The sequence below is a fragment of the Argopecten irradians genome, chromosome 4 (genome assembly GCF_041381155.1).
Source record: "Argopecten irradians isolate NY chromosome 4, Ai_NY, whole genome shotgun sequence".
Classification (NCBI taxonomy): Eukaryota; Metazoa; Mollusca; class Bivalvia; order Pectinida; family Pectinidae; genus Argopecten; species Argopecten irradians.
Window position 1 is genome coordinate 34,540,550 of NC_091137.1, and position 12,708 is coordinate 34,553,257.

The window sequence follows — 12,708 nt, forward strand, 5'->3', positions numbered from 1 at the left end:
AACCCCCCCCCCCCCCCCCCGAGACCCCAGGGGTTTTTGTAGAGGGCCTTTGGACCTTTCTGCCACATCTGTGAGTGGAGAAGAAGATTTTTGAAATTTTAGCCAATTTTACCCCTTTTGAAAAGCCTCTCCCACAGCCCCCTGGGCGGTGGAGGTAATATAATCACAATTATGATTGGCCTTATGCCTTGGAAAGTTTGTGCAAAATTTCATTGAAATTGCTTCAGCGGTTTTGGAGAAGAAGTCGAAAATATAAATTGTTTACGGACACATGACGACAGACAAAAGGCGATAAGAATAGATCACTTGAGCCTTCGTATCAGGTGACCTAAAAATACAACAAAAATTAACTTCGACCTTAAATGGATCCCTGCTGATCTGTGAATGAAGGGAGATTACTCTTACTGGTTTAAGAAAACTTAAAGCAGTCACAAGATTTGTTGGGTTTTTTTTCTTTTTATTATTATGGTATTTTTCATTTAAAAAATTTAGAATCTGATTTAAACTACATATTGAAACAGATTCCAGGCAAATTGCCATGAAATCGGACCAGTAGTTAAATATCTATAAGCAGTTCAATTTTGAACAATGAAAGCTGTGGCAGTCATTTTGGATGCTGGTTGTAACTGGAAAAAAATGAAACTGGTCGACACACCTGGCCTGCAGGTCACCAAAAATGACCTCACAAATTTTCATAGTGATCAGACTAATAGTTTTCGAGAAAATGGTCAAAGAAGAAGAATAAGAAACGGAGCAAACACAAAAGTTACCAACTCTGTTGGGGGAACTCAACTATCAAGAAATGATTGCATCTCGTGTTATATTATTAGCAGCGATACTTTGATCCGACATGTATAGCACAAAGTGTAGGTAAAGTCCTAAACACATTATTGCCCTTTGTATACTTAACTTTGCTAATAACAGGTCACAGGATCATGAAACATAATTTTAGACTTGGTCAATCAAAGATTACAAAAAGTTACTGTAATACAGCATGAAGATTGGCCAAGTCAAAGCTTCAAAGATTTTTTCATGATCCTGGGGCCTGTATAGAAGCTTTAGTTTCACGGTAAATAGACAATCATAAGATTTGATCCTGTTTAGCAGCGTCCACACCAAACTTGTATAGAGTAATTGAGAAAAACATTTACAGGAAAATTATGTATACAGTGTAACTTAATTGATACGAACTCGGATAATTTGACAACCCGGCTTAATACAAAGTACTTTGACGGTCCCGAACGAATTCCTTCTTTATCTTTGTTTAAAGAACTTGGATAATTCAAATTTGGAAAACTCAAAGAACTGGGATAATGCGAAGTAAATTTTGGGTCTGAATGACAAAAATCGTACATAAAATATTCTTAAGGCTCGAAATGAGATTTTTTGGCCGACGAGGTTGCCGGAAATGCCAATTTATTTTCCATAAATCTGCCGTAGAACAGCATTTCAATATATATATATCTAGGTTTTCTTGTTATAATTTTGCAATAACTATTGGTGATTTTGACATCTCTCATTGTCAGATCGTTTTATGGCATGGAACTAGTCTATACTCAGATAACTCGAAATTTTATCCCGCTTCCTTGAAGTTCGAATTAACCAAGTTCCACTGTATATACAGCAGTAAACAAGCTTTTCTGGCATTGCATATTACAGAGATACCTCCCTAGAGAGTAATTATAAGTATCCATGGTGCCGTTATTTTGTCAGCAGCGTTTTCTCATAAAAGAATGACATAACACAAACATACAATGGCAGATAACTCTAATGTGCAAATGATCTCTACAGGCAGTCCCAGATATTTATAGTTGATTCTTATTTTAAAAAAATAACTTGTTTTTCTTTTCATGCATGTAACTTTAAAGATTTTAATTTGAAACTGATATTTACATTTTACTTTGCAATTTTTCATTTGACTGATAATTTCTAGAACAAAATTTTATGGGTAAAATAACCATGGGCAAAATAACCAAACAAGACATTTTTACCCCAAATATTTATTGAAAGGTCTATTCTTTTACAGCGTATTTTCTCATGGGGAAGAGACTGTTCTTCCTACGCTCCTTTCTCGTCTTCAGAGCAAGTTCTGATGGGGTGAGCTTGCGGCGAATAGCACGGGTTTTCTTTTGACGAAGATCCTTGGGCTTGTAGCGCTTTGTCCTGTAGTATTTCCTTAGGTTTTCTTTCTGTGTCTGATGAATGACAGTCAACACACGGGCAATAGACTTGCGGACAATGTGACTGAAAATAGAAAAGTATAAGGACATTGGTATATTAATATATATTATATAGAGCAAACACGGAAACTTCTTTTGTAATATCTTAAATGATGCCGATAAGGGTCGTGGAAACTTGAGATTTTTTTTAGTCTGTGGCTTGGGACTTGCATGTAGATTTATCCCTGAATATAAAATAGCATTTAGCAACTATATATATTTATTATTTTTGCATACCAAAGTTTTCTAATTCCATCCTTATTAATAGAATGCACCATCAGTTGTGTGTACAAAGCCATTTAGTAACAGAAATATCAGTCCTATCGATCCATTAATGAGAATCTTCAGAGATGATCAGACTCAAATTTAACATCATCTATTTCTGTTGCAAAGGCAAATATCACAAAATAGAGTAGCAGTTATTAGGGCTACAACAAGTACCCAGGTGACATGTTATCCAGTCAATTAAATCATGACCTGGGTTGGAAATGTAAACCAAAAGTGGCTGTAACAATGACCAATATTTGCCGAAGGACAAATCCTATATTTAACCCAATAAGTTCCCACAATTTTACTTAACTTGAATTAATTACAGACTGAAACTATGAACATTTTGTAGGTTTCTATATGGTGGCATATTCCTATTTAAGTCATTTAAAAGCCGACTTAATTATCGTGATAAGTTGACATACCATGACAATTTTGGCGAAATAATTATCTCGCTGTATATTTAAGTGGTGGCAAGAATATGCCACCATAGATTTCTCTATTTATTTAGTGAAAGATTAGTCCAAGGTCCTTATGCTTAGCATCCCCTCATTTTATTTCAATTATTAGTACCCTGGGTGCTTGTTGGGTCAAATACACTTAAAATAAATGCTTTCACCTGATTATGCGATGTACTGATCGTGCTTTCTCCTGATTATGCGATGTACTGATCGTGCGTTAAGTGCATGTCTTTTGGTACAGAAGCAGGTTGTCAAAGATGCAGAACAACACACCGCACTAGACACTTGATAAATATTAACAGGCAAACCAGTTGTCCCACTCCCTTTATGCAGAGAGTCAAACACCAGTCTTCCTCATAAATACTCAACAAGGTGAGGATCAGAAGGGAAAGGAAACTTGGTCCGGGTACAAAGAGTCCCATCTTCCGGCAATTGTGAGCAATGCATAAATGCAAATACCGAAAGATAGAACTATTCACAGTAATAGTAATGTCATTGTGCATTATACCACCCACTTAAGGATATCGATACAAGTATTAAACCATCATAATCAACAGAAATATCAGTCCTATCGATCCAGTTTTGAGAATCTTCACAGATTATCAGATTCAAATTTCACATCATCTATTTCTGTTGTCATGATGTAGTTGTATCAGTTTGGTAAAATGACAATGAGCCACACATTATACTGAATCCAATCCTGTTAACCCAGTCACCCCTGGAATTAAATATTAGACTTTTCCTCTCTTCGAACTAGAAGAATCAAATTTAACATCATCTATTTCTGTTGCAAAGGCAAATATCACAAAATAGGGTAGCAGTTATTAGGGCTACAACAAGTACCCAGGTGACATGTTATCCAGTCAATTAAATCAACACCTGGGTTGGAAATGTAAACCAGAAGTGGCAGTAACAATGACCAATATGTGCCGAGGGACAAAATAGTATATTCAACCCAATAAGTTCCCACAATTTTATATAACTTGAATTAATTGCAGACTGAAACTATGAACATTTTGTAGGTTTCTATATGGTGGCATATTCCCATTTAATTCATTTAAAAGCCGACTTAATTATCGTGATAAGTTGACATACCATGACAATTTTTTTAAGTGGTGGCAAGAATATGCCACCATAGATTTCTCTATTTATTTAGTGAAAGATTAGTCCAAAGGTCCTTATGCTTAGCATCCCCTCATTTTATTTCAATTATTAGTACCCTGGGTGCTTGTTGGGTCAAATACACTTAAAATAAATGTTTTCTCCTGATTATGCGATGTACTGATCGTGCGTTAAGTGCATGTCTTTTGGTACAGAAGCATGTTGTCAAAGATGCAGAACACACCGCAGAGCCAAACAGGAGCACTAACTACCACATTCATAGACTGATTAGACTCTAATGCCAGGGAATAGAACACCAGTCTTCCTCACAAATACTCAACAAGGTGAGGATCAGAAGGGAAAGGAAACGTGGTCCGGGAACAAAGAGTCCCACCTTCCGACAATTGTGATAACGTCATAAAATCACACGATATAATGCAATTACCGAAAGATAGAACTATTGACAGTAATAGTAATGTCATTTTGAATTTGGTATTTGGAAACCATTATAATGTCATTGTGCGTTATACAACCCACTTAAGGATACAAGTATTAAACCATCATTATCAACAGAAATATCAGTCCTATCGATCCAGTTTTGAGAATCTTCACAGATTATCAGATTCAAGTTTCACATCATCTATTTCTGTTGTCATGATGCAATTGTATCAGTTTGGTAAAATGACAATGAGCCACATTATACTGAATCAAATCCTGTTAACCCAGTCACCCCTGGAATTAAATATTAGACTTTTCCTCTCTTTGAACAAGAAGAATCCAAATGTGTCTTCAGGGTTGAATGAGTCTAAAAGTCAACAGGATGTCAATTCATTTATAGGTCCAGTATGTGAATATTCAGCAGAAAATGGTATTTGGAACTGTAGTAATAAACCTACATCTTTGAGAGCTTTGATGCAGCTCCACCAGTCACCTTGGCAACCCTCAGGGTAGCGAGCTCCTAAAAACAGAAACCAGGGTATTAGAATACATTATATCAATGTAGTGATCATGAGAGCAGAAAAGTAAAAAGTTAATTTGCATCAGGAATCTTCAAACACCTTAACATTGTCATTAATGATTTATCCCTATATTAATGACCTGTTACGTGGTAAAGGCTTTATCTTAAATTACAAAAAAGTGAGAAAACCAACATTCCTTGATTCGTCACAGTATAAGTTAAATCAAATCTACTGAACCAAATGCAGAAAATATTATCCAAAGTCAATGCAGTATCTGTATTGATAATTTGATACACTGTTGGAAGTTCTTTACCAAAATTTCAAAGCCGAAACATAATTTATTCACAGAAGTATACACATTCTTACATTTTTCAGCTCATCAAGCTGCTTCATCAAATCCTCCTTCTTCTTCCCCCTGAGCTCCTTCGCCTTTACTTTTGCCTACCAATTAGAACATGAAAACAAATGAAGATGTAACTGAAACTGCAGCATAACCGGTGGTAACGAGCAATGTTTTTGTTAATGTCCATTACAATCAACAGATGAAAATTATCATACGCGATATTCTTCTATAGCTATGAGTTAAATCATGTATTTGTTTACTAATTCAAAGACAAAATAACCAAAGTTTGTAAACTGAGAAAAACATCGAAAATGGTTACACTTTCAGCAGACGAAAAAATTATGATTTGTAAATTTTAAAGTCAAATTTAAGATAAACTTGACTACTTAGAGAAAAACTAATCAGGTGAAACAATGCATTTGTTACACATTATTTATTACGCACAAAAATAACCAGTGACAAATTGTCATACAATAAGATGATCGTTGATTTTAATAACGAAAATTTCGTACCATGGTGGCAAATATAATGTGTATAGAAAAGGCCGGAAGTCGGATCTACCTCAGGAGTTATGGACATCCGTTATAACTTTAAAAGACTTCTTTCATCTGTCAACGTACAAATTCCATCATTTATTATAAAAACAATATTTAATCTAAAATCAACTAATTTTGTGATATTAATTAACGGAAAATATTATTTGTTAATTTCTGTGAACATACGGACTATTGTGTTTTGGGTGAGAACCGGAAGTTTATTTTATTTCCGGGGTGTGGGTGGCTATCGATTGAAGACACGAGAAACGAAATGGCGAAAAACACCGGTGCTAGCAAATTCAGAAAGGTGGATGTCGACCAGTTCGACGAAGATAAATATGTAGACGAAGACGATGATCAGGAAGTCGATGTTGGACCAAACGAAGGAGAAATCAACGCATTACTAGCTCAATATCCTTTCCCAAGTTACTGCAACTTTATCACTTCCTTCTCATGTGATGGTTAATAGTTTGCTGCATGATGCACAGGCGTCTGCTTCTGATTTTGAAAAGATATAAGTTACTATATGAACATATAGCAGGGGTAGGCTATAGAATTAAAAAATCAGGCAGACGCCTGTGTATGATGCATGTAGTATGTACCTAGTAATTCCATTGTATTGAGCATGTCGTAACTGAAACAATTTTTCATTAAAAAAAAGTACTAACAGTTTGAATCGTGTAGGTCACATAATCGGCGAATCGGTTTCATCACAGGAGCTTGACTTTCTGTCAATAATATATACTGTAGTATAAAAATATGTATACAAAAAATACCCATGGTTCTTGGGATTTGACTGGGTCCATCATTGGTGACCAGGTAGCTCAGTCAGTAGAGCACATGACAAGTGTTCGGAGGGTCTCAGGTTAGAATCCCAGTTTGGCTGCTACATTTTCTCCTCTCCTGTTACAGAATTGGCTCTCAATTAAATAACCCACATTAGTGATGTTTGGAAGGATCTTGTATTTCTTTGAGGGTTAAGACTTTGAGACAGAAGGGAGGAGTGTAGCAGGATCGGACTGTGTCGATCATCGGTGACCAGGAAGCTCATTCAGTAGGGCACTTGGCTAGTGTTCGGAGGGTCCAGGGGACTATGTCAGCAAAACTGAAGGCTCTGTGTACATGCATGTATGACAATAAAAAGAAACGAATAACAGCACACTCTTTGTCTTTGACATATAAACACATTGTAGACAGTAGTTTGTTAAAAGAGTTGTGTCTTACTACATCATACACTAACATTATTACTGGGTTACAGATCACAGGTTTGTGGTTGTCTTCTCCACCTTCTTAACCTAGGAAATCTCTATAAGTGAATGTGGCATGACTGTGAAACTGTCAAAACTGATTTAGGGGCTATATAATCTAACATTGATAGATGTTTGAGTTTATCCAACCAGTTGATTGTATCAAAAGTGTAATAAATCAAAAATGCAATGTATATACTGGTACACCTTGTAAATATCTTGTATCTGTAAGCGGAGAAGAGGAAATGCAGCAGCCAGACCAGGGCTCGAACCAGAGACCTCCGAACATTAACTGGATACTCTACCTACTGAGCTACTATACCTGCATGATTAATGATTATGGACTCAGTCCAATTCCGCTAATTGTATATTGGTTCATTACCTATACTGTATAAAAATTATATTGATGATGTATTTTTTTTATCCAAAATGTGTATTGTATTCCTTAATTGTAATAACATCAAAGCAGAAAGAAGCCTTGGTAGCAGCACTTAAAAATCCACCAGTAGGATGTAAAAACCAAGCACTGAAGGTAAATTAACCCCCAAGCACTGAAGGTAAATTTACCCCCAAGCACTGAAGATAACCTAAAGGAAGAGACTGTAGGCCTGTATCGCTCACCTGTTTTAGTTCAGCAATAACAAACGTTTTTCTGGCTTAGTGGACATGTAAAAATATGCTGTGAAAATAAATGATATATTCAGTAGCAGATACTATCTAATTGATTAAATACCAAAGATACCATGTTTGGCCAAATAAGTGCCCTCATTCCTGTAAGTGTTCCCCCCCACACCCCCACCCCTCCCCGTTTTTGAAACCTCCATTTCACTTACCTCGAATTAAATGCAGACTGAAAGTATGATAACTGATAATTTGATCTCTTTAATTTTAATTGATTTATGAATTATTCTGTGTTGTGAAAGGCTAGCCCAAAGGCTCTATTAAACACCCTATTATTTTTCCAATTTTTAGGTCATCTGACCCAAAGGGTCAGGATGACCTATTGTCATCATGCACCGTCCGTCGTCGTCCGCCGTCCGTAAACTTTTCATTCGAACAACTTCTTCTCAATAACCGGAAGGCCCAGGGTACTCATATTTGGCCTGTAGGTTGCTGGGATGAAGGGCTACCAAGTTTGTTCAAATGAATGACCTTGACCTTCATTCAAGGTCAAAAGGGGTCAAAAAGGCTAAAATCTTTAAACGACTTCTTCTCAAGAACCAGCAGGCCTAGGGTACTGATATTGGGCCTGTAGGATGCTGGGATGAAGGGCTACCAAGTTTGTTCAAATAAATGTCCTTGACCTTCATTCAAGGTAACAGGGGTCAAGAGGGCTAAATCCTTTAAACAACTCCTTGTGAATAACTAAGAGGCCTAGAGACCTGATATTAGGCCTGTCGCATGCTGGGATGAAGGGCTACCAAGTTTGTTCAAATGAATGACCTTGATCTTCATTCAAGGTCAAAGGGGTAAAAAAGGCTAAAATCTTTATACGACTATGTTGTATTGTACTAATAGTCAGATGACCGTTAAGGCATATGGGCCTCTTGTTAAAGATGCTCCACCGCAGACAGAGCATAAATGATATTCATCATTTGATGTTTAATCGTGAATATATAAATGTCAAATTAACACAAAAAAATAATATAAAATAATTCATTTTGCCTTGGTACATGCGCAATCAGTACTTCATTCCATATAGGATATAGTGCCATGGAATTTTTTCGGGATGCAATTAATTTTTTTTATATTTTTAACTTGAAATTAAATTACCAAGCTCAAACTTTTCAATGGTGGTAATGATGTAAAGTAAGTAACTTTTGTAACTGACGGAAAAATACTAGATCGTCTACTCCTGTTTTCGATAGTGAAAAGGTACCATTTGTCAGCGGTGGAACATCTTTAAATATCCTGCTTACTTAATTGAGTCCAATACATTTAATATAAAAATTTTGATATTTTGGTTTAATTTATGAACATTTCAGGTTTCTTATGATTATCACTTATCAAAATGGAAGTCATTTATTTTGGCTAACAAATTCTAAGTGTTATTGATTCGTTAATGAAAGTCGTATTTTTTGTTGTTTTCTTTCTTTTTAGGATAAAACAACAAATCTTGTGGTTAGAGTTTTACAATCTTTCAAGAATAATGAGATCGAAGGCTGTGTGAAGACATTGGACTCCAAATCCGTTGATATTCTTATGAAATATATTTACAAAGGTTTCGAATTCCCAACCGATAACAGCAGTGCAACCCTCCTTAGCTGGCACGATAAAGTAAGTACTTTGGAGTGTGTATATATGTGGAATATGAAGTAGTTTGTACATATGTGGACTTAGTGCTACATCATTTATAATTGTAAATGTATTACAATAAAGAAGGGTTTTGATTTAGAAACCTTTTAATTTCTGTATGAGAATTTTAAATGTGGTATGGCTTAAAGTGAATTGTTGGACAAAGGAAGACTGAAGTCAGAAAAAATGGTGTTTATATATCTTGTATAATTTCTTATGAAATTGAAAAATAAAATTTCCTGTCAAAATCGCTCTGCATGAACAGAAGATAATTGATATTATAGAAATCCTTATATATCCTCCCAGCTGGCTATATCTGTGTTGACATTTCCATGCAGCCTCGCTTTCAAACAGATATTTTTAGAACTGCTAAATTTTTATGGGGCTTTTCTATAATTTTATCGGTCAAAACTAGACAACGTAAGCAGAACTTGGCCGTCATTTTGATATATAAGGACATTTGGAATTGGAAGGCAAATGAACGCATTTAGACTGGTTTTAGTAAACATATGTAAAATTTAATGTAATTTTTAAAAGTTACATGATAAGACAAATCTATAAATGAGAAACAAATACAGTATCCAACAACCATGAGACTTGTGACCTGTTTCTTTTTCAAGCTAATCAATAATCATATGTTTTAAATAGACCATACATATAGCCATGTGATCTTTATATAATTATACATAGGGTCACGGGGTAAATTGTAAATCTGAGAATGTGGTTTTATTAAACAGTTTATACAGCTTTGGTTGCTAAGACAGGTTTGACAGTACTGTATCTATAGTTTGACTGAATTACATTTTTGTATACCTATAGTTACATTCTTGTATGATTTTTTGTCTACTTCAGGTGTTTGCGAGGGCCGGGCAGGGTAGTATTATACGAGTGCTGACGGACAAGAAACGTCTGTGATGATTTTAACTGGAATAAAACATCTTGTGCAAATAATTCCAAGACTTTTTATAAGACTAAATAACCATTATGAGACGATGTATTGTTATGATGCAGTTGTGTGCCTACAGGAATGAGAGTTTCTGACTGTGTATTGTATGGTCACAGATCCTATAGTGTCGAGACGTATTCCGTCTTTGCATATTAGAGTTATCTGCCCTTGGAGACCAGTATTAATTGTGGCATCATTTGTTTGTGTGTGAAAACTATATTGTGTTTTCAAAAAGAAACTTAAAATGTTATACTCAAGAACACATGACTTACAAATTAATACATATCAACAAGGGCAGACAACTCAGCCAAATGTATATGTGGAATAATGCGACACAAAACACACTGGGATTATCAACACATGAACTGTTATATTAGGTTATAAAATCAGTAGTAAATATTCCATTCTCTTTGTTAAGCTGCTGGGTATAAGTTATAATTATCACCAGAGTGGCTCTTAATTTATAGCAACCAATTTAATATTGTTATAGCGTATATTTTCATTGATAAATTTAATAAGCATTTTATATCTAGGAAATTTATGATTATTTATCAATTGCTAAAAAATGGAATGAAATGTGATGTGTGACTTGCAGGACTCATAATTCAAAGATAATCCTTTGATTAACATTGCATTTAATGATCGGGTAATCAACTCTCACTTTACTTGTAATAGTGATATTTGTTAAGGTCAAAGTCACTGAAATATCTTAATTTAGAATTTCTTTGTTATATATACTAAAGAGTGCTTGTCATTGACTTTTAAAGTATGATATTGTTTTAAGAAGTGCAGAAATAAGCAACAATGTTTAGTTCATTAAAATTCTACCAGCTTGATTTTTTACACAAGTAATATTATTCAGCTACTTAGATATTATATTGTGTTTGTGATACACCTCAATCTGTTTTTGAAAGCTCTTGAGTGTAACTCTTTCATGATGAAAATAGAAATGTCTCTTTTTTCACAAAATCAGATTATCTGCTACATGTATAAATTAACATTTTAAGCGAACTGTGTGTATGAAATCATATTTCATGTAACATATGCATATATCTGTGTATGGATATATATGTTGAAAGATATTAAATTTATTAATAAGACAAGTTATTATGAGTTTTCTCTTGGAATTGGAGCACAATAATTATATGCTGCCGTTTTAATTTATCACAGCAAGGATTTAGAAGTGAGAAGAATTTGTCACTGTCTCTTTACACTACTAAACACCATGTGAGATGGCTATGGAACAGTAATAAAAAAAAACATTTTTCTCAGCGAACATGTGTCTACCAAGTCAAAAGAAACATCAATATGAAGCTTTATAACTTTCACAAAGTATAATCCTTAAGGATGAAAGATTTAGAAGAAATGTCTTAAATTTCCATTAAAAATAAACATCTCGTGAAATGATGACTTTCTTTAGAAAGTAATACCATAAGCCTGGCATACCCAAGCTACATCAAATGTTGCGCCGGTGGATATCAAAGAAAAATCTGTCGTCACACAATGTCATAGTCTGTGCACAAACACAAAAGCGTTCAGGAAATATTCTTTCAAAATACAGAGTGACAAATCTTTCTCGCTAATAAAATTTCACTCCATCAGTGGCAGATTGCATAGCTGGTAGCTTAGTAGACTGGGGGGTCAAGGATGACATTCTGTACAGTTTACTGCTGACAGTAATACCAGATAGATACTCTTGGAATTGATATAAAAATAGAAAAGTACACTGGGCATACTTTGGAGTACTGAAAAAGTGAAATGAAGGGAAATAACTCTGTATGCCACATTATGTAGATTTTTATTTTTATTCATTTCAAATTAATCGGTTCTCTAACATCACCAATTTCAAACTGAATACCAGTGTTGTTTTCGTTTGGACTGGTTGAACCATTTTTCGAAGTATTTATTTCAAGTATAAATCCTACTGGCTCTAGGCCTGCATATTTTGATACAGGCTTATAAGGGCTTCATCGTAGCTCATCAGAAAACAATTGAAAATAACCGTCTTTTATTTACAAATGAACGACTAGATCCAACCAGTTGGACTGTATAAATGAAAACAGCCTTGATAAAGACTGCTGTGTGCGTATTGTGGTTTATCTCGCTTGAAATATTATGTGATCATTTGAGCTCCATATATATAGTATCTATATGTGCAAGTGAATGTTAGAAATATAAAGATAAACAGTGGACAGCACCAGTTTATAATTTTTTTTATATATATTTCAACAGTTTATATCACAATTGTATGTACACAATAAAAATAATGCCATCACATAAAATTTTTACATGCCCAAACAAAAAAACACTTTCTTAGTCTGTGACCCTCTCCCA

The 12,708-nt window shown here is 34.7% G+C and overlaps 2 protein-coding genes across 2 annotated transcripts; one reads left to right on the forward strand and one right to left on the reverse strand.

The window, feature by feature from the left end:
- Positions 1-1,984: 1,984 nt before the first annotated feature.
- Positions 1,985-5,939, reverse strand: LOC138321430 (large ribosomal subunit protein uL29-like). The gene is made up of 4 exons (XM_069265108.1): positions 5,863-5,939; positions 5,374-5,448; positions 4,945-5,006; positions 1,985-2,244 (listed from the first exon to the last, which is right to left on the reverse strand). The coding sequence occupies exons 1-4, from the start codon at positions 5,863-5,865 to the stop codon at positions 2,013-2,015; spliced, it is 372 nt and encodes a 123-aa protein (XP_069121209.1). The 5' UTR covers positions 5,866-5,939; the 3' UTR covers positions 1,985-2,012.
- A 159-nt stretch (positions 5,940-6,098) lies between these two features.
- Positions 6,099-11,477, forward strand: LOC138321428 (actin-related protein 2/3 complex subunit 5-A-like). Its single transcript, XM_069265107.1, has 4 exons — positions 6,099-6,297; positions 7,593-7,665; positions 9,234-9,410; positions 10,281-11,477. Exons 1-4 carry the CDS (start codon positions 6,158-6,160, stop codon positions 10,341-10,343), a joined length of 453 nt encoding a protein of 150 aa, XP_069121208.1. The 5' UTR covers positions 6,099-6,157; the 3' UTR covers positions 10,344-11,477.
- The last annotated feature ends 1,231 nt before the right edge of the window (positions 11,478-12,708 follow it).

Excerpts from the sequence above, each read along its gene's own strand:
- LOC138321430 (XM_069265108.1), bottom strand. Across the intron at positions 5,007-5,373 it reads AGCTTGATGAGCTGAAAAAT|GAGCTCGCTACCCTGAGGGT; the intron begins GTAAGAATGTGT and ends TTCTGTTTTTAG. Across the intron at positions 2,245-4,944 it reads GCATCAAAGCTCTCAAAGAT|TCACATTGTCCGCAAGTCTA; the intron begins GTAGGTTTATTA and ends TTCTATTTTCAG.
- LOC138321428 (XM_069265107.1), top strand. The coding sequence starts at position 6,158 with ATGGCGAAAAACACCGGTGCTAGCAAATTCAGAAAGGTGGATGTCGAC. Across the intron at positions 6,298-7,592 it reads ATCAACGCATTACTAGCTCA|ATCAAAGCAGAAAGAAGCCT; the intron begins ATATCCTTTCCC and ends AATTGTAATAAC. Across the intron at positions 7,666-9,233 it reads GTAAAAACCAAGCACTGAAG|GATAAAACAACAAATCTTGT; the intron begins GTAAATTAACCC and ends CTTTCTTTTTAG.